The 21359-nt window shown below is 48.5% G+C and overlaps 1 protein-coding gene across 2 annotated transcripts in view; it reads right to left on the reverse strand.

Annotated features, from left to right (window-relative positions):
• Positions 1 to 12917, reverse strand: part of BIN3 (bridging integrator 3) — a 50604-nt gene extending 37687 nt beyond the window's left edge. For both annotated transcript variants that reach the window (XM_052645040.1, XM_052645039.1), the window contains exon 1: positions 12838 to 12917. Coding sequence is in view for 1 of the 2 variants with exons in the window: in XM_052645039.1 (XP_052500999.1) it covers positions 12838 to 12845 (8 nt within the window). In the remaining variant the exon portion in view is untranslated. The remainder of the gene's footprint in view (positions 1 to 12837) is intronic.
• Between the last annotated feature and the right edge of the window lie 8442 nt (positions 12918 to 21359).

The raw sequence follows: 21359 nt of genomic DNA on the forward strand, positions 1-21359 counted from the left end.
GGGACTCTTAAGTCTTCTTAGAGTTCAAAAGCATCCATGCTTCGGCGCTCAGCTTTCTTTATAGTCCAGCTCTCACATCCATCCATACATGACTACTGGAAAAACCATAGCTTTGACTAGACGGACCATTGTTGGCAGAGTAATGTCTCTGCTTTTTAACATGCTGTCTAGGTTGGTCATAACTTTTCTTCCAAGGAGCAAGCGTCTTTTAATTTCATGACTACAGTCACCAGAAGATTAAACTCAGAGATTCTTACTAAAGTCAGAATCATCATTTTCTGCAATTTCTAGCCAATGCCATAAGACAATAAATAGATATTAAATATTGGGGAAGAAGAGGAATATCTTACAGTTATTTTTAAATGATATGACTATTTGGAGCCCTAAAAAAATAAAGTGATTTTGGAGCCCCCCAAAAATAAAGTCTGTCACTGTTTCTACTGTTTCCCCATCTATTTGCCATGAAGTGAAAATACATTATATTTATAAATTAACTTATGAAGAACTTACATCTTTATCTATATTAGGTTTGTTCATTTAGGACCAAAACATTTCTTTCCAGTCATTGAAGTCTTTTTATCACTTCCTTTGGCCTTAAGAGTTTTTTCATATAGGTCTGCTACATTTATTTTGTTAAATATTAACATCCCAAAGAACACTTACTGGTGAAATTTTCTGCCCTATATGTCTTAGGTGCACTCCATGGAATTTTATATTTTGGTTATGCTACGAATGGATTCTCTTTTTCACTTCATCTTCCTGGTACACAGGAAAGCTATGGGGTGTTAAATATTTACCCCACAACCAGTCACCACACCTATATATTTAACCTAGTCTTAAAAGCCCAAGAAATTTGGCTGGCAAGAAAAAACTAACTAGATTTTCCAAATAGTCATATAATTTAAAAATAACTGTAAGATTTTCCTCTTCCCCAATATTTAATATCTATTTATTGTCTTATATTATGGCATTGGCTAGAAATTGCAGAAAATGATGCTTCTGACTTTAGTAAGAATCTCTGAGTTTAATCTTCTGCTGTAGAACAAGAAGAAGGCTCCTGGTTTCAGCCAAGAAGCCTCCCATTGGGTTGGCGAAAAAGTTCATTTAGGTTTTTTCTGTATGATAGTAGAAAAGCCTGAAAGAACATTTTGGCCAATCCAATAATAGTAAGGAAATATTTTTCAGTTTCCAGTTTACTGAAAGATATAAAGATTGGACTTTTGAATTTTATCAATGCCTTTTCAGCATGCATTAATTGACCAGTTGGTTCGCCTATGACCTTGTGCTGTGATGAACTGTGTGAACGCATGTCTCCAGAATGAGCCATCCTTTCATTACTGAAGTAAGCTCTGTTTGGTAAAAAGTATAGGTTAATTAACTCTGATGTGTACACATCTTGTTTTCTCATTACAACACAGAAGCACCTCAAGGGTCGGGACTCTTGACTTATGCTTCTGTGCATCTCCTGCAAGTGCTGTACTAGGCACAGTGCTATTCTCAACCTTTTACTGAATGAACAGCCGGTGACTATGTATTAAGGGTATCCTTCATGCCTAGTACTATGTGAGGATTAGGGATCTCAGGATGAACAAGGCAGACTCATTCTATGATTTCGTGGAGCTTATAGTCTGGTTTCATACACATACTAAGCAGGTAATGAATGACTAAATGAATGAGTAAAATGAGACCACTGCCCTCAGGGCCCTATCAAATAGCACACTCTAATTTAGGGCTCCTGAAAAAAGCTACTCTTAGATCAGGCTATATACAGAACAAAGAAAGGTAGTATCATTGTCCTTGGTCTCCCAATCCTTATCTAGTTATAATAAAAACCTAAAAAGGCATCACCAGCCACAAGCACCAGCTGGGGTCAAGGCAAAGTACATTCAATGGAGACCGAGGGAACAGAGCTGGCCTTTGGCACTGGCAGTAAAGCCTGGCCAAGTTAGCAGCGTATGGGTCAAGGGAACACATTCTCAAGAGCCTGAGAGGAAATGTGAAAGGAGAAGAGTCTCCTGGGTTTCTTCTCAGGCTGCCAAAGGGCAAATGTGCTCTGCTCTGCCAGAGGAAGAGCCAGAGAACTTGGGCAGGTGGTCTGATGGAAGGATCAGATTCTCTGCCGCTGAAGTAGTAAAGGGTGGAGAGAGAGCAAAGCAACTTTAAGGCAACTGACTCTTTGGCCTCTTCGCCTCCTTGACCTCTGGATTTCACCCTGTGGTTCAAGGCCCCCACAGGGATGTCCTCAGAAGCAGCAAGAGTGGCAGCACGGCAGCATCTCTTGAGGGCACTGCTGCCCTGGCATAGCTGGGGCTCTGGGATGAGGGGCTCACTGGGCTTCCAGACTTCTGTTCTCCTCCTCCTTGTCCTCACAGCTCTCCCCTTGGAATCGGGCGCAGAGGCGGGGAGGGGGGCGGTCAGGAGAGGTCCAGAGAGGAGATGGGGCTCGCTCCCCAGAGAACCTCTAAACTCTGGAGCTATCAGAAAGGCTGTGAGCTCCCGACCCAGGGAGTGGGCTTCCTTACTTGGTTCTCCTTGCCATTCCATAAATACGAGCATCAGAGGGCAGGGGAAGAAATATTTTGGTCTCGGGGACAAAATGGAGAAAACATTTCTCTCAGCCTTGCCCTTCTCCAACCCCCAGCCAGCCCCACCTCAAAAAAGAAAAAAAAAAGAAAAAAAGTTCTATGTGTACAGAGGGAAAGGGGAAGAGGGGGGAAAGGGTTCTATTTTCTTTCACAATAAAGAAAAGTCAACAGGATGTTCTCCAAAGCTACAAATATACTTTTCAAACAGTAAATATCTCTATTAGCAGCAGGATGCCAGTTGGCTAATTCTGTCTCAGTAAAACCTTTCCCAAAAAACTCCTGCTCTTGTGTAATGTCTATTTACAAAACCGGCTCTTGTGCCTTTTCAATTTGCTGGGTTTTTGAATCTTTTGTTTCCCCACCCCCTCCACGGCAGAGGCAGAGACTGAGAGGCAGCCCCAGATGGCAGCTGGGTGGGGATCCCCCTGGTCACCCCAGCTCATCTCTCAAGCCCTGCCTTCTTTGGAGAGTCCTCTAGTCCATCACCAAGAAGAGCTGAAAGAAGCTAAAACCTACGTCCTTCTCCCTGGCCTTCACTGGGCCTCCTGGATTTGTTTCTATGGAGCCTGAATGGGCCTAGGCCCCGGCCGGGGGTGGAGAGAACCCTGGAATGATTCAGTCTACCCCCACCCCACCATCTTCCAGATATCTCCAGCTGAGCAAAGATCAGAGTTCGGGGTGGTGGGGAGAGGGAAGGCTGAGCAGAGAGTAGGAGGCAGTTGATAGTGGCTGAAATCCTGGCTCCCCAGGGAGTGGTCTGGGCCTGAGTCACCGTCTCGGCAAGAGCAGGAAGGTGGGCGAAAGGCAGCAGCTTCTGCAGGCTGGGAGGACGAGCCCCTCCTCCCCCAGCCCTCTGTCACTCTATTCTCGGGTCGCTGCTGGCTCTGGTCTGAGGCCCCCACCAAGGCTACCACCACCTTGACCATGAGAGAGAGGAAACAGCAGGCCGGGGCCAGGGCAGGGCTTACAGGGAGTCAGCTGGCTCCGGAGGAGCAGCTGCTCAAGGGATGCCATCTTCTCTGAAGGGCCAGCTGGCCACAATGCCTGGGGCCAAGGAAAGTTCAGCCGGAGCAAGGACGTGAGAGACCCCATCAGAAAGACAAATGGCCTGAGCTACGAACAACCAGTTTCCAGTGCCTACGACCACAGCCTCTCCAGCCCCACCTCAGTCCTTCCCCTAAATTAGCTGGATCCCAAACCAGAGCACAGAGGACACCACCCTCACTTGCCACTGGACCGAGGAGGTGTGTGTGTGTTTAAAAATAAAAGGCATGACTCTGTGACTTGGCCGATTCAGTGCTTGGACCAGCATGATCGCCCAGCTCAGCTGTGATCCCTCCTTCCCCACGCTCCTGGGGCTGACCTCTGAAAGGAAAGGCAGAATGAATCACAGAGTGTGGAGTGAGTTCATCCAATAAAGAGGCCATTTTACTGAGCATCTACTATTGCCAGTTTCTGTGCTCACTGCTTCCGCGACGTCAGTTCATTCAAAGTGCTGCCCTCCCGTATTTCACTCAAGAGACGGCGCACTGTGTGAGGGGATGGACTCTGGATCCAGGCTGCCTGGGTTCAAGATCTGGCTTTGCCAACTGCCAGCTGTGAGACTTGACAAGTGACTTAATTTTCCTGTGTCTCAATTTCCCTGTCTATGAAATAGGATCATAATATAGCTATCGTATAGGGCGGCTGTGAAAGCTAAATGAGTTTACTCTTTACAATAGTTCCCGACCTATAATAAGCAGCCCATATCTGTCATAAAGATGAGGGTGGTGGTATCCTGATGATGCTAATCAAACTGAGGCCTAGATGGGGGACTTGCACAGAGTTACACAGAGGTTAAGTACGGTCAGGAAACGCGAAATGGTTGTTTTCTGTTTGGGGAGCACACAGCAGTCCCATAACATAATCGCCACTACCAGGATCAAGTTGATATATTTGCTTACAATTGAGTGGTGACTTCCTCCTGATCACTAAAAGGATTTGTGACAGAAGTCTGGAGACTTTTGGAACATCCAAAGATCAAGAAAAGAGAGTAAGGAAGGCAATTCGGGGAGGTGGCTTGGACTTTTTTTTTTGCCTCTCTTTAAGAAACTCCTAATATTTGACAGACATTTAAAAAAAAAGGTTTTCCCATTTTATAAAAGGGGACCATAAGGCACTTGGAGGCGCAATGTTTGTCCTGCTTACTGGACAAGCCAGAGCTAAGTCTTCTTTGGCCTGACCTCCACTCTGATGGGCTCATGGAGGCTGAGATGCAGAGACTGAGAAGCACCAGATGAGCTGAGGCACTAGCTCTGATCTCATTCTCACTCCTGTCCTTCACCAACCAGGAATCTTAAAAGCGCTTTTACTCTGTCAGGTCCTCTTCTCTGTTGAAGGTCTGGTCCCGAGAAGTGAGAGGAAGGCTGGGATGGACATCCACCTGTAGGCTCCCCTCCCTTGGTCATCCCCAGCTTTTGGTCACAGGAGGCAATGATTCTTTTGCTATGAGGTCAGACCTAGCCATGATGCTGCTCAGGCGAGGCATGAAAATAGTTACAGAAATATTGGAAACAAAAAATTCTGGCACATGTATAATAAATACTCATGTATCTACCACGGAGCAATGTGAAACTCTAACACTGAGCCACACTTGCTTCAGGTCTTATCCTTCAATCTATACAACAGCACCGATACTGCTGAAGCTCCTGGGGTTTTCCAACCTGATCCCATTTCCTTCTCCCCACCCCATTATCCTCGACATAACCACTACCCTGAATTCAGGGTGTATTATTCCCATATTTTCACTTCATAAATTTGAATCCATCAGCACAACACAGTACTGTTTCACAGGTCTAAACTTTATACAAATATGTGCTGGGCTTCCCAGGTGGCACTACTGGTAAAGAACCCGCCTGCCAATGAAGGAGACGTAAGAGACGTGGGTTCGATCCCTGGGTCGGGAAGATCCCCTGGAGGAGGGGATGGCAACCCACTCCAGTATTCTTGCCTGGAGAATCCCATGGACAGAGGAGCTTGGTGTAAAAAAGCTCCCCTATGGGGCAGAGTTGTATAATCACAAAAAAATGAGAAAAAGCAGCTCCCCACAGGGGTGCAGAGTCTAACATGACTAAAGTGACTTAAAACACACAAACTTTATACAAATAGTACAATATTAAACGTACCATGTGGGAACTTTATGTCTAGCATGATGTTTCTGAGACACACATGACTTCATTCATTTTGACTACAGCTTATTTTACTATGTAACGATAAAGTGTTTTATTTTCCCATTCTTCAGAGTCTGGACATCTATTAATACAAACAATGCAGCAGGGGCATTTCTGCCGCAGGCCTCCTGCTGCACAGGTGTGAAAGGTTAACTGGGTGAGGGGTAGGCCCAACTCTGTGTGCGGAGCTGCAAAACCTCCCAGTGGTCATGTCAATTCCCCGCCCCCACCCCATGCCGTGGCTGTAGTTCCCACTGCTTCCTCAGACACCTGGCACTGCTAGACGAAATTTACCGTATCTTTTGCCAGTCCAATAGCTGTGAAATGGCATCTCATTTCTCACTGTTGGTTTAATCTCCCCTTGAATATTATTATTTTTTTTTTATGTGGACCATTTTTTTTTTAATGTGGACCATTTTTTAAAGTCTTTATTGAATTTGTTACAATATTGCTCTGTTTTATGTTTTGCGTTTTTCGGCCCCAAGCCCTGTGGGATCTTAGCTCCCGGACCAGGGATTGAACCTGCACTCCCTGCATTGGAACCTGAAGTCTTAACCACTGGACCACCAGGGGAGTCCTTCTTTGATAATTAATACATGGAAAATCTTGGCTGAGGCTTTTGTCCACCTGGTTCTCTTTTCTATTAAGTGGTTGACAGTTTCCAAATCTATGGAATAAATTCTTATACAGAACCAACCAATGTTCTTTACAGCAGCCCCTTCTGTATTTCTTATTATAACCTATGACAAAGAACCAAATAAACAAACAGCACTATCTTGACCAGGCTGAAGTCACAGGTAGAATCTTCTAGTCTGAATATTCGTAATAAACTCTGGGTCTTGTGTAGAAGACCCATCACTCACTGATCATTTACACTACTGCATGTCATTCCACTGTAAACATCTATCGAAATCAGTCATGAAAGCAATGAAGTGGGTCTTTCTTTAAAAACCAAAATAGAACATAATAGAAAATACCTGAGTGCATCACACACACATCCAATGTGAAACTAATTTCAAGTGTGTGTTGTGTGTGTTGACATCAAAGGCATTTCTAACTGCAAACTGTGGTCAAAAAATTTCAGAAGCCACTGTCCAAGTTGCCCTACCCCCATCTCCATTCTTTCACTTCTGAATTATCCTGCAGACCACTGCCGAATTAACCTGACAAAAATCATTGCTTTTGCCCTGCCACTTCCCTGCTCAAAAACCTGCAATTTTCAAAAGCCTAGGCTTGATTTCAATTCCTCAGCATGGCACTGAAAGTGCTTACAGTAGGGCCCCAACCAGAGTGCCAGCTCCCATCCACGAAGCTTCTACCCGAATCACTATTTATTAAATACAAGCTGGCCTCCCAACTGCCTGCCCCCAACACTCTAGAAGCATTCCATCTCCACGCACTTTTCTCACACCATTTTTCCAACCTGTACACCCCCCTCTGTCGTTCCCCACTGCAATAGGATACGCTCACTAAGTCAGCATTGAGTTACAGTCACATCCTCTGCTTGATGTCTTTCGTGATGATGCTACATGGACGTTTAGTGATCCGCTGTCATTCCTGTGAACCCTTGGCCCTTTTCATACACCAGATGAAGGCAAGGATAGATTCTTAAAGCCTTTGGAATGTCCCCCAATGTTTAGTGCTTGATATATGTTAAATCAACCAAGATTCATTGAGCTCTATCTATGTGCAACAAACTACACGGGGCTCTATTTAGTAGATCAGCCACCAGGCAAATGGTTTTGGGACAACAACTCTAATAGTTTAACTGCCAATCTGAAAGCTACCTCAACCCATTTACTTAGAGTAGAATAATCGAGTTGGCCAAAAGGTTTGCTCAGGTTTTTCCACAAGATGTTATAGGAAAACCTGAATGAACTTCTTGGCCAACCCAATATAAGAAAATGCCTTTGACTAAGAAGCTGTGGGACTCAAGATACTTGACTCTTTCAAACTGCTCCCAAATCAGGAAAAAGTCCCTTTCCCGCTTGTTACAAATGGCTGAAAGTAGAGTTTTACACCTGTGCACAAAACAATGTTGAATACAGAATCCCGTGGGCTCCTCAATGGGCATTGCTATGCTCTTTACGGGCTTCCCAGGTGGCATTAGTGGTAAAAAAATCCGCCTGCCAATGCAGGAGACATAGGAGATGAAGGATTGATCCCTGGGTCTGGAAGATCCTCTGCAGGAGGAAATAGTAACCTGTTCTAGTATTCTTGCCTGGAGAATCCCATGGACAGAGGAGCCTGGCAGGCTACAGTCCATGGGGCCACAAAGAGTCAGACAAAACTGAGCATATGGCTCTTTGTAGAGGAGGAAGAAGCTTGGGGAGAGGCTGGCCTGTCCAAAGTCACAGAAGTGAGTGGTAAGGCTACCCCAGGCGGGGAGGCTCCATAGTAGGAAGAAACCAAGATAGCCCAGAATACCTGAAGGTCTGCAGGACATGGGACTTCCTCTGTCACTTAATGCGTGAAGACCGGTCACTTCCTATAATTCACTACCAACCTGCTCATGTTAATCAGCTGACAAAGTCAGACACCTTCCTCTGGGATCCAGTCAACTTGGGGATGGTCTTCCCCTTTCCTAATGTTCCTGTTCAAGCGTGGGAATTCTCAGGCTTCAGTTCCAGCTCTGCGAGGTGAATGAATTCAGATAAGTTGCTGAAGGGAGATAATCAGACCTGAACTGCAAACCTCAAAGGGTAGACGCAGGGATGCTATCAGATAATGGATGGGAACATAATTTGCAAAGTTGAAAGTACTGTAAGAATGTAAGATAGCAATGGTAGTGCCAGAGGGAAAAGAGCCTCCCCTGAGAAAATGTTTGCCATTGAATGGATGTCTCCCTCTGACCCAGCAGTTTACTGTCCTTCCTTTACATTCCATCCAATCCATTTGACTATTACTGATTAGGTATCCACTATGTGCCACACACCATGTGCACACACAGATGGAAAAGCCATAGATCCTGCTCTCGGGGACTTTACCGTGTGAGAGGCACATGTTTACAATATGTGGAGAGTGTGGGAGAACTGTATGAGAAGCGCTGTGGAGCTGGAGAATAAAGGAGTTAAGGGTGGGGGTGGGTAGGGAAGGCAAAGGAGAGGACAGACAGAGTAGACTGCGAAGCCACTTCTTCATGTTAATGACAGCATACTTAGACCCTCTTCAGTTCGTAGAGTAGCTTTTGCACATTTTTATCTTACATTTTTCCTGAGCGAAGGCAAGTCAGTATATGGGAATACAGTCCTCATTCACACATTTAGTCAACATTTACGGATTGCCGGGGACAGTGCTAAGGCTACTATGGTGGCCAAGAGACAACTGTTTTCAATAACTCATCATCTAGTGGGCTGACTGAAAAGCCAGCAATTCAAGTATAGATGCTAATGAGGGCCAGAGGAGGGGCACCCCATTCAGCTTGGCAGGGTGTGCAGGGGCCATTTAGGGAAGACCCTCAGAGGAGGTGAAACCTGCCCTGACTTTTTTTTACTTTTGGCTAGGCTGGGCATTTGTTGTTGCATCGGGGCTACCCTCTAGTTGGGCTGCACAGGCTTCTCATGTCGGTGCTTTCTCTTGTTGCAGAGCATGAACTCTAGGGTGCACAGGCTCAGTGGCTGTGGCACACGGGCTTAGTTGCCTTGAGGCATGTGGGATCATCCTGGACCATGGATCAAACCCTTGTCCCCTGCATTGGCAGGCAGGACCACCAGGGAAGCCCTGCCCTGACTCAAAGGATGAGCGGATGCTGGCCTGGAGGATGGTGGGGCACGGGGAGGAAAGCGTTTTGGGCAGAAGGGGCAGTGGGTAGAGAGGAGCAGGGGCACAAGAGACCAGGAAAACTGTGGACGCAGGAGTGAAGGGGGATATCCAGATCCAGAAGGGCCTTATCAGACATGGCACGGAGTTAGGGCTTTATCCTGAAGATGATGGGGAGGGTACAGGGTGAGAACAGGGTGTAAAAAAAGATGTTCCCTGAGGAATACCAATGTTTAAGGGGGCAGAGAGAGGTAGAAAAGCCCAGAAGAATCACAAACACAAAAAATCAGATCTGCAGGGTTTCCATTCTTTTCACAGCAGATCTGGGTGACAAAGTGTCAGTTGAAAGTATACAATGGAGGAAACAAGACAGAGAAAGATCAAGTGCCTGACCAGGCCATACTATGAATGAGGGAACCAGAGCCTGAACTCAGCACACCAACTCCTACCAAGTTTATTTGTGCTGATTTTAATTTCCTGTCTTCTGAGTCAAACTCCTGAGCCTCTAGGTACAGGCTGATTTGCTTCAGCAGTGCTCCTTTTTCCTTGTCGTTGAAGCCTAATATCATTGTCAAGGTGTGTGGTTCCAAGGAAGACAGATGAGTAAGATTAAAGCCACTATCCTTAAAACTACTTAATTCTTCCTCCACATCATAATAAAGACACACACACACCCAGGAAGAGAGGGAGTGACGGAGAAGACGAGGGGAAAGAGAAGCACTTGGCTTAGAGCCAAGAGGTAGATCTGTGATCCGATATGTGAACATCAAATGCCTTCCTCAGAGCAGGGCCCACCACTTGGCCACCTTGCTGAAAGGCAGATGGATGGATGGTGCAGGAAGGCAGCAAGGGCCCACTAAACAAACAGGCAGTGGGCGGGCCGCATGCACTGAGGAAGCAGAGAACAAAGGGCTCTCACTCTTCATGCAAAGTCCACAGTGTGCAAAGGGCACCAATATTGGACATTTCTCACTGTGACATTTTGAAAGCCCAGTCTAGCCCAGAACAATGGTTGCCCTCTGGGGACTAAGGGCTGTGTGCCCCTAGGCCTTATTCAATGATGGCTGGCATATCCTATGTGCTTGGTGAACTTGACCTTGGGCATCAGCCTCCCATGACGGCTCTACGTCACTCTGGTCTCTTCCCCCACTGAGAATTCCAGTCGCAGATGAATGGATGGATTCATTCTGGGAGCAGGAAAACCACTCCAGGAGTGAATCAGAAGGATCCAGCCCCGGTCCTCTTGCCAGCCATTGAGCCAGGAACTGAGTGTGATTGTGTGCCCAGGCGCCGGTGCTGTTCCCCTCTCAGGGAGAGAGGGTCAGGGTCCACGCAAGAGATGACGTAGAAGCCCTCTAAGGAGGAAGAGAAAGGAACCTCGGCTTTGAGGGACAAAGCTACCCTTTTGGTTGTGACCCTCAGTCCAAGGAGGAGCCAAGACGGGTGTGTACTGGTAAATTAATTCTACTGGATAAAATCTCAGCTTTGGCTGGACAGTTACTTGTCAATTTCAATTCTCTCCAGCCTGAAAGGCTTTAGGAAATAGGCTACTAGTTTTTTCAGGAAAAAAAGGTTTCTGTGAGACAGGTGGAAACAGTGCATCTCAGATCACCTAGAGAATCCTTTGGCTTCAGTGGTCTCTGCTCTGCTCCTCCCCTGATTTGTGAAAAAAAGATCGATTCACTCTTAAGAATTGTAAATGCCAGTCTAAGCAATGTAAAGCACCTGTACTGTCTGTTTTTCACTTTGAGAAAATTAGGCAAGAGAACTCCAAAGATTCAAGATGCAGCAGGTAAGAAGACATCCATCTCACAAAGAAAGGGGACCCTGGTTGACCCTTTAAGGAAGCAATTCCTCTAGGAAGTGGAACTGAAGGATTGCCACTTTGCCCGTCACTGATTAGGTTATAACAAGATGGAAAAATCAGCTTTTTAAGGCTCCAGCCCCCTATCGGCCTCCTGGAGCAAAGGTGAAGGGAAAAGGAGCAGCTCCTGCTGGGGCTTGTTAAGGGATTGCTCCGGGCTGCCCTCCGCGTGCTGGCACTGATTGTCTTATATTTGTCAATCTTCATCTAACAAGCAAGGGGGGTAGGTAGAAATGGCTTACTTTTACACTACAGAGCTGTCCTTTACACTGAATGACATCAGCTGCTTGTGGCCATAACTTAGTTTCCACAGATGGCCAAATGCGAGCCTGCAAGAGCCTTCCTGAAGAATATTCTACCATCTTTGTTCATTCATAACTCGCTATCGTCGTGTACTTTTGGTAAAGAAACAGACTAGACTCTGAGAAGACAGTGGCGAAGATGATTACCTATACTAACAGAACCTGGATTCCAAAAGGATTGATTCATCCTGTACCTCTCTGGTAGGGGGGGGGGGGCGGTGGGGGAGGGGAGGAGCAGTGCATTCAGACCTATTCAACACCTATTGTGTTGGTTGGATGCCCTGGGGTTTGGAGTTGTGAATATGTAGGCCCTTGGGCCTGAGGGTAAGGTCCTTCAAGCAAATTGAGTTTTACAAAAGAAATCAACCATTGAACGATATCAAGTGTTTATCATCAGACAGGTTCATAGCAACGCCCCGGCCAGCTCTTTAGTTGTGACTCTACTCTGAGACTCCCTCCCTTCTCTTCTCTTGGCTTGATCCTTCCCATAACATTTACACTTACTTATGCTAACAGGGAAAGCAATGAGGGGGTAATGGTCCTGGAAACGATGAAAACTAGTCTGATACTGTACTGACAGGGTGCTGTGTAATTCTGGCATCTTCCAAAAAAGAAGCACGGTTTGTCTCTTGAAGACTAAGTGGGGCAAAGGTTACTCTTCTGAAAGCAAGGGGTTTAGATTCGTGAACTGGGCTCAGATTGTCAGAGTGAGGGCCACCTGGCAGCGGTGGAAAGGCGCTCACGAAGGGAGAAAAGGAGGTATTTCTCAACGGATATCTAGAAAAGGAGGTAACAGGAGAGTCCCTCCCTTCACGTTGTCGAGAGAAGACGGACGGGACCGGCTCCTTGGAACAAAGTCAGAAAACAAACGCCAAGATCCGACGCTAAAGGGATCCCACGCCTCACCTCCCGGTGAGGCCTGCAGAGAGATGAAGCCTGCCGGCAGGCACCTGAGCAAGGCCCCTTGAACGACCCTAGATCCCGGGCCAGTCGGGCCCTGCTCTGGGGTGAAGGGTCCGCGAGCAGCAGGGACCAAGGGACACAACTCGGACGGACGCAGGGCAAAGCGCATTGCGGGCTGGGGGCTCCAGCTGTTCCCGCCGTCTGGCCTCACTCACCAACTCATGATCCCGAACCCTGCCTGCCACCGGGGTCCTCAGCTGCAACTCAGCCCTGGGAGATCGCTTCCGGATTCAACCAGTCTCCAGGAAGTGACGTTAGCCCCGCCCCCTCTGCCCGGAAGAGGCGTTCGGGTGGGCGGGGGTGGGGGGGCGCGCGGCGCGTTAACCCTTCCGCTGCCGCTTGCTTCCGAGGTGTTGCCCTGGCCCGCGACCCTCAAGCGTTGGCTTAGGGGCTCCAGAGGACTCGGGCTGTGGCGGGGGCTTGAGGACCCCTGGGTGCGTTTTGTTCCTTAAACACTGGCTTGGTAAAATTATCTTCCACAGACTACACGTGTTGCTTAACCGCCGATTGCCTTAGTTTTTCAGTCTGTAAAGAGATTTCTCATCCAGGGACGGTAGCAGTAACTAATTGTCTGGGGTTTGGGGTAGGGAGAGGGAGAGGAGGAGGATGAAGGAGGGAGTGTGATGGATGGAAACTTATATTCACTGTATGGACTTTTTTATCTTTTCAATTTTCTACTGGATACATAGTTACCTGTTACAAACAAAGAAATAAATGGATCTTTCTGCTCCTCCAAGATGGCACAGGACTGTGAATAGAAATAGAATAGGTGCTTTTCAGGTTGGAATGTTCTGTGGATTTATTCAGCAGCAGCAGCAGCAGAAGAGTAAGTGTTGTTCCCAGTCTTCCATCTGTGCTCCCCACTATAGAACCCAAATGATGTGAATGGTCCCATTCTTTCTACTCTTCAGCTAACAAATATTCACTGGGCTCCTACAGTGTGCCAGGCACTGCTCTAACTTCAAGAATACAACCATGGAAAAACAGTATAGTTCCCGTGTTTACGCTCTCCTAGAGCTACTTACCTGGCAGTTAGGCAGTTATAAGTGTTTGCCAGGCTCCTCTGTCCATGGAATTCTCCAAGCAAGAATACTGGGGTGGATAGCCATTCCCTTCTCCAGGGGAATCTTCCTGATCCAGGGATAAAACCTGGGTCTCCCACTTTGCAGGCAGATTCTTGATCATCTGAGCCACCAGGGAAGCCCCTGTAGGGAGAGGTAGTTAGGCAACTAAATAATAGTGTATAATGGGAAAGAACAAGGCATTGTGGCAGCCTGTAAGGGGCCCCCGTAAACTGCACATGGGTTTTTAGTGAAGGCTTCTGGGAGAAGCCAATGTGTAAGCCACATCCTGACAGCAAATCAGGCTGGCTGGGTGAGACCGAAGGGAGGCTTGGTGAAGGTGCGGGCAGTGGGAACCTATCCTGGCTGAGAAGAGGACTGAGTTTCAGGCAAGCAACTCATTTGCCTTGGGTCTTCCAAAGTCAGATTCAGGGCCTTAGTTCCTGCTAAGTTACCTGGGGTCCTGGGCCAAGCTGGTCTCCTTACCCCCCAGAAACTCCCTGCCTTAGGACAGAGAGCAGCAGGCATTGAGGCTACAGGTTACTGCCGGGGCCCCGAGGGCCTTCCCTCTAGGTATTCTCCTCCTTCACACAGGCTTCAACGTTACTGGGGCTACCTGGAGAGTAGTTAAGCCTATAAACTAGAACAGCGGTCCCCAATCTTTTTGGCACCAGGGCCTGGTTTTGTGGAAGACAATTTTTCCATGATGATGGCTGGGGGTAGGGTGGGGCAGATGGTTCCAGTGGTAATGTGAGTGATGGGGAGTCGCACGTGAATCTTTGCTTGCTCCCTGCTGCTCACCTGCTAAGTGGTCCATTAGTGGCCCCCCTAATGGGGGTTGGATACCCCTGAACTAGAGCAAGGAAATGTATGTTTTTTATAAAGACTTAATTTTTTTTAAATTGGAGGATAATTGCTTTACAACATTGTGTTGTTTTCTGCTGTATATCATGAATCATGCTAAGTGGTAAGTCACTTTAGTCGTGTCCGACTCTCTGTGACCCGATGGACCATAGCCTGCTAGGTTCCTCTGTCCACAGGATTCTCCAGGTAAGAACTGGAGTGGGTTGCCATTCCCTTCTCCAGAAATATTCACAATTCAGGGGTCAAACCTGAGTCTCTTACGTCTCCTAAGTTGTGTTGGTTTCTGCCATACATCATTGTGTATCAGCTATAAGCATACATGTATCTTCTCCCTCTGGAGCCTCTCTCCCATCCACACCGCGCCCCCCCCCCCAGGAATGTTTGATTTATTCTGACCTCCCAGGGTAGGGAGGAGGGCTTGACCAGGGGAAGCAGGGGAGCTCATAAGATCATCCACAGGGAGTAGTCTCTCATTTTTATTTTCTGTTTCCATTCTTGAGGGTATATGACTCAACAGAGGTTTTCCAGTGAAGGGTGGGCCCCCAAGCACATCACACAGATTGGTTCCATCACCATGTTGCTCCTCAGGAGACAGGCCAAAGTGAGCAGCAGGACAGCACTGAAGAGCAGAGAGGAGGAAGAGAAGTCACCAAAGGTCAGTGAGGGCAAAGTGGACAAATGGAGGGACAGTCCTTGCTGCTTCGCCCAGGATGGATGGAGGGTGATGTGCTTATGAGCCTCCTGGAATTTCAGCACCTGTGGATGACTCCCCCACCTGCTTCCTCATTTCCCCAAACTCTGTCTGTCCTGGTTATTGCCCCACGGTGCTAAAGAACTTCCAAGTATTAGCCTAGGCAACCACCATATCCCAGGGGAAGTCTGTTTCAGGGCTGTGGGATGGAAACCACATCCTGCAGGGCAAGAATGATGAGCTCCGGATTAAGAATCTGGAGGAGTCCTGGGCTCTGGTTCTTTGACCCCAAGATGACCTCAGACAAGTCACAGCTCTTTTCTGGGCCTTGATTCCTTCTGTGAGATGAGTGGATGGATCTCATCACCAAAGTCACTAGTATTTTGAGGTTCCAAGTCAACTATTGACTCCAGAGGCCCCCAGGAAACAGAATAATAGGAGAGGCATATGAGATGGGGCTTGAGCAGGGAGAGGCAAGCCCAGAGAAGTGAGCAGGTCTGAGGAATCATCAATGTCTGGAAATCAAGCCAAACACGCACCTTCTGGAATGAAAGGATTCAGCCTGAGGCCCCCCTGGGGCTGTACTGCTTACGTTTGACCCCAAAACTTTCATGTAGCCTGCACCTTTACTGGGAAAAGTGCTGGCCTCCCAGGAGTCTGTAAGGAGAGTGTCTGCTCTGAGCAGAGCTCCATCTGCCTACTGTGGCTCATTGGCTCAGCTTGAGGCGTGCTGGGCTGAGGGTGGATGCTGGTCTCAGGCAGGCATCCTGCTATCCCATGAACTCACAAGCTTCCCTCCATGAGCATGGTATACAATGTGGCATTAATCCTTGGGGAACTGAGCACAAGGAAGGACAAACACCTCCCACTGTTGGGGGAAACTCAGCTGTAGGGGCTCCAGACCCAGGGCTGGGAGCTTGTCTTGCTCTTCTATAACCAGCCCGCTCCAGTATTCTTGCCTGGAGAATCCCATGGACAGAGGAGCCTGGCAGGCTACGGGCCATAAGGTCCCACAGAGTTGGACACAACGGAAGTGACTTAGCACACATGCATGCAACCAGCATGATACAGGTTGACCCTGGCCCTTCAGGGTGGGGGATGGACTAGAATATGAGCAAATTCAGTTTCTAGGTGGAAGCAGAGAGTGGACTGGTTTTGGGTAGAACTATCAATAGATGCTCCTGGTTTCAAGCCAGGTGGCTACTGCATTCTCCCCAGAAGCCTGAGTGTTCAGGTGGCAGGAACAAAGCAGAAGAAAAGCAGCTTAAGAGGTTTTCTGTGGCTCAGTGGTAAAGAATCCACTTGCAAATGCAGGAGATGCAGGTTTGCTCTCTGGGTCTGGAAGATTCCCCTGGAGGAGGAAATGGCAACCCATTCCAGGATTCTTGCCTGGAAAATCCCATGGACAGAGGAGCCTGGTGGGCTACAGTCCGTGGAGTCACCGAGTTGGTTGCGAATGAGCATGAGCACGAATGAAGCAGCAGCAGAACTAGCTTCAACACATGACTTCTCGTTGGAGTTTTTCACGCCGTAGTTGGTAAGCAGCTGCTCCCTGTTAACCCTCATCTCTGAGTTTGTCATATACACCCTCCCCCAGCTTCCCCACACAGAAGTCTAGGGAGTGCTGGAGTGCTGTGCTGAGGATTCTGGGGAATCTTCCTATTGGTGGGGAAATTCTTCCTATTGGTTGACTAGCAATGTCTGCCATGGATGAGTAAGGGGAATATGATGGTATACATTCCACTTTATTATGTTGTTGTTATTATTTTTATGAGTTAATTGAGCAATCATGATATGCCAGGCACTATTCTAAGCAGTTCCCATTTAATCTTAAAAAAAAAATTATTTACTTTATTTTTGACTGTGCTGGGTCTTTGTTGTTGCTTGGGCTTTTCTCTAGTTTTGGAGAGTGGGGGCTACTCTTCATTGTAAAGCCTGGGCTCTAGGGAACTCGGGCTTCAGCAGTCATGGTTCCTGGGTTCCAGAACACAGACTTGGTAGTTGTGGTACATGGGCTTAGTTGCTCTAAGACACATGGGATCTTCCCGGATCAGGGATCAAACCTGTGTCTCGTGCACTGGCAGGCAGATTCTTTACTATTGAGCCACCAGGGAAGCACCCCCCTCCCCTTACCCATTTAATCTTCACAACAACCCTACGAGGTAGGTACTGTTGTTATTGTCCACCTGAAGTACAGTCAGTAAGTAGTGAAATGGAGATTCTAACATGGGCAACCTGACCTATGGCTGGGTTGGGGTGAAAGGAGGGGCAGTACATGACCAGGCACCTAACTAACAAGAAGCTGACATTCAGCCTCAGCCTCAGCCTGAGAGCTTTTATATGCTTCCTCCACTTTGGGGTGACCAGAAGGTGGCAGCACCTGGTAGGGTGAGAGGAAAGGGCAGATCCCAACTTGGCATGGGAGTCCTTTAGGGATCAGACAGCCCAGATATAGAGGAAAGCAAGAACAAATAAGGGTGTGGAGGAAGTCTAGCCAAGGGTCCAGGGGAGGAGAGACTGAGCCTCAGACCCACACTGGAGCTGCTATGGCCAATGCTTTAGTTCCATCTGCAGCATGAGTCTCTCAGCTTGCATTTCATGGTGCCTGCTGTGGGCTTTTTTTTTTTTTTTTCTCCTCCACTCTGGGAGAATGACTAACTTTAAGGACTAAAAAAAAAAAGTGTTTTGATTACACTGCCTTTTTACCAACTGGGAGCATTAGTCACCGTGGATTGCTGCAGATAACGGGGAAGGCAAGCAGCATCCCCCTCCTCCCCCTCCTGCTCCCTGATTAGCTCACAGAAGCCAGGGAGGAGATGCGAGTGAGAGAGAGAGAGCACACCAGGAGGGAAAACAATCCCCCCTGGACAACATATGCCCCAGGCATCAGTCCAAGGGATGCTAAGTCAAGCCTGGGCAGCCCCCAGTGGCTTACCCCACAGTATCAGGAACCCACTGGAAAGAGAACTGGTGGGAGGGGTACTGAGCCCATGGTTCCCCTCAGTCCATGTTAGCTTTGGGTGACCTGTTCCTCCAGATGGGTCCACCAAGATCAACTCAAAGGAAGTTCCTGAAGATGCGGCTCCCGGGATGGAGCACTGGCTGTCAAGGATGAGGGAGAGCATGGTGGAGTTGTGATGGCTGTGATGTGGGGCTGGTACCCAGGCTATGGTGGGGCTAAGGACTGCCTTGGTCTGGGGTCCTCAGGGCTCGGACTGGTCTTGCGAAGTTCCTGCAGGTGGTGATGGTACCCACTTTCCAAGCCCTACTCTTCAGTATGCTCTCTTTCTCTCCATTCCCAAGGGGGAGGTATCTAGTACTTTGGCCTCACCCTTCTACCCAAGTGGCCTTCTTGGTACCCACTGTGGTACTGGTGGAGCAGGAAAGCTAAGGCATTCTCCCAGTCTGGCCTGTTTGCCAGGGTGCCAGAGATGGGAGCTCTGTGCCTGGTTGGAGATGGGAAGTAGCGAGGGATGGCGCTCCGCTGCGTCGGGGACAGGCTGGCCCTGTGCATCCTGCTCTCTGGGCCCAGTGCTGCAGCCCGTTCCCCATGGTGTTGCACCACCTGGGGAGGAAGTCAGTTCTCTGAGTGGGCCTAGGAGGCCACTTGTGGATGCCTGTGTGAAGAATTCCAAGAATCAGGGCGAATTAGCATTGGACTCTAACAGTAAAGAAAAAAGCAACAGATTTACTTCTCCGTCTCTCAGGATCAAGGCACTTCATCTTGATTTTGCTGATTCTCTTTTAAAATAAAACATTTATGAATAAACAACCAGGTCCTACTATATAGCACAGGTGGCTATATTCAATATCTTGTGATAAACCATAATGGAAAAGCATGTTAAAAAAAAGGATGTATATATGTGTATAACTGAGTCACTTTGCTGTATGGCAGAGATTGGCACAACATGGTAAATCGACTATACTTCAATAAAAAATTAAGCAAAAAAAAAGAAATCCACAGGTGTCTGGTGTCCACTGATCTCAAGAAGCATATATATATATACACACATGTATATGTATATATACATGTGTGTATATATGTGCCACCTTAGAGCAAATGGGACTGAAAGAGGAAGAAGGCCAGGTTTTCTTACTCTCTGCCCCCAGGGGCATCACTGAAACTGGGGGTGCTTGGGTGCTGTGGTCACTGTGTGGTTTGCCCCATCAGCCCTGGCCTGTCTCTTCAGGCTTTGCTCCTCTGAGTGTCTTAGCACTGGCCTCTAAGTGTTCCCCAGCCCCATTCTCTGGCCTTCTAAAGTTCCCCATAATAACAACTACCACTGGCACTTATTGATACTGGGTTAAGCATTTGGCATGCATTAGATAGTGTCTTTTTCACAGTAACTTGTTAAGGCAGCTCCTCTGATTATCTCCTTTTCATCAATGGGGAAACCGAAGCTGAACTGATTCCCCAAGGTCAAAGTGCCGGCCAAATGAGAACAAAAGGTTGTTTCAGCCCCTTGTGTAAAAGTAGCAGGAGGGCAGGGAGCCGGCATTTATGGGGGACTCAGTCTCACATGTCCCCTTAGGCTCCTCCCTGAAGGAGGACGATGAGGCTTGAAGGGCTTGATCACAGGAAAGTCTTGCTGAAGGTCACAAGGAAGTCCTAGCTGCAAAGCATGTTCTCCAGACATGGCATCGTCCAGGGGTCAGCTTACAGCCTGGGGAGGGGTGCTCACTGGGGGCAATATGGGGGGGTGGAGATATTCTTGGAGTTGATTGTGGGTAATGGAGTGGCCTCTGGACTTTTGCCCCCTGGCTGGGATGGCTACCAGTTCCCAGCTGAAACCACAGGGCATCCCAGGAGGGCACAGCCCCCAGGAGAGCATGGCTTTCCTGGGGAATCCTTGCAGGTCCTGTGGGTGGTGAGGAGCAGATCTGGGGAGTAGGGTGGGGAGGACTGCCCCAGTCTGACCTTGCTCCAGGCCTGGCTGCCCAGTGTCCGCCCCCTGCTGCTGTGGCCGAGACAGCCCCCAGACACCGGCAGAGCAGGTGGCAATTATCCCGGGGCACTGATTACACCACAGGGCTGGTCAGAGCCCCAAATAGCCCAGCAGCTCAGCCTGGCACAGGGAGTGGGGGAGGAGGGTCCCACTAGGGATGAAGGGGCAGGACTGAGGGTGCATGGGGTGGATGTGTTTGGAAGGACTTGGGAGTGGAGGAGGAGTTCACCACATCAAGGCTTCTGCCTTTCGGGCAGGCAAGGGTTCTCAAAGGAAGGAATGAGTCCCCATTCCTACAGGGTGACCCAGAGGGATTAGATGGGGCAGACGCCATTACTCCAGGATAAATCTGGTCACACTGAGAAGGTGGTACCCAGCATGAGCAGAGATGTCAAGCGGGGCTCGTAGCTGTAGAGGAAGAACCAGTGATGCCCCTGAGGCCAGGCCAGCTGCCCCCCAAGTCCTGGCCAGTGGTACCTCTGGACTGATCAGGAAAGGGTCCCCAAAGAAGGCACGTGGGGAGGGAGGGAGACTAAGTGAGTATGAGGCACGTGGGGAGGGAACTGGCACACCCCCCAAAAAAACCCTGCAGAGCTAGGACAAGATCTGTGTGCAGTACAGGTCTTAGACCCTCCTGTGGCCACCCCTTGTCTCATGTGGAACTGCAACTTCCCGGGCCCCATGGACCCTCCCTCAGCGTGGTCTTCAACCAGAAGTAGAGGCAGGTGGATGTGGGCATGGAGGGCTGGAGTCTGGGAGCTGAACCAGAACCTTTGGGTTGGGGCACCCTGCAAGACAAAGCTCTTCAACCCCTCTGTGTCTAACTGCCCTCCTTCTACCAAAGCCATAGCTTCTGGACTTCTCTGAGGTGTCACAGAAGACTTCAGACCTTTGGGGCCAGCATCTCTTCACAGCAAGGGCTGAGGGATAAGGGAGGGGGCCAAACCCAGTTTCTCAAGCAAGCCATGGAAAAGTCAGGGGCTGGACCCTGAGGGCGCTCTGATGCAGTGAGTGGCAGGGTTCCTCCTGGGGCCTCTCTGATCTGCCTCCCACAACCCTGGATGCGGCATCTTTAGAGGCTTGGTTGGTACAACTGTATGAGTGCCCAGAATGAT

Source organism: Budorcas taxicolor, chromosome 8 (genome assembly GCF_023091745.1).
Source record: "Budorcas taxicolor isolate Tak-1 chromosome 8, Takin1.1, whole genome shotgun sequence".
In the NCBI taxonomy this organism is placed as follows: Eukaryota; Metazoa; Chordata; class Mammalia; order Artiodactyla; family Bovidae; genus Budorcas; species Budorcas taxicolor.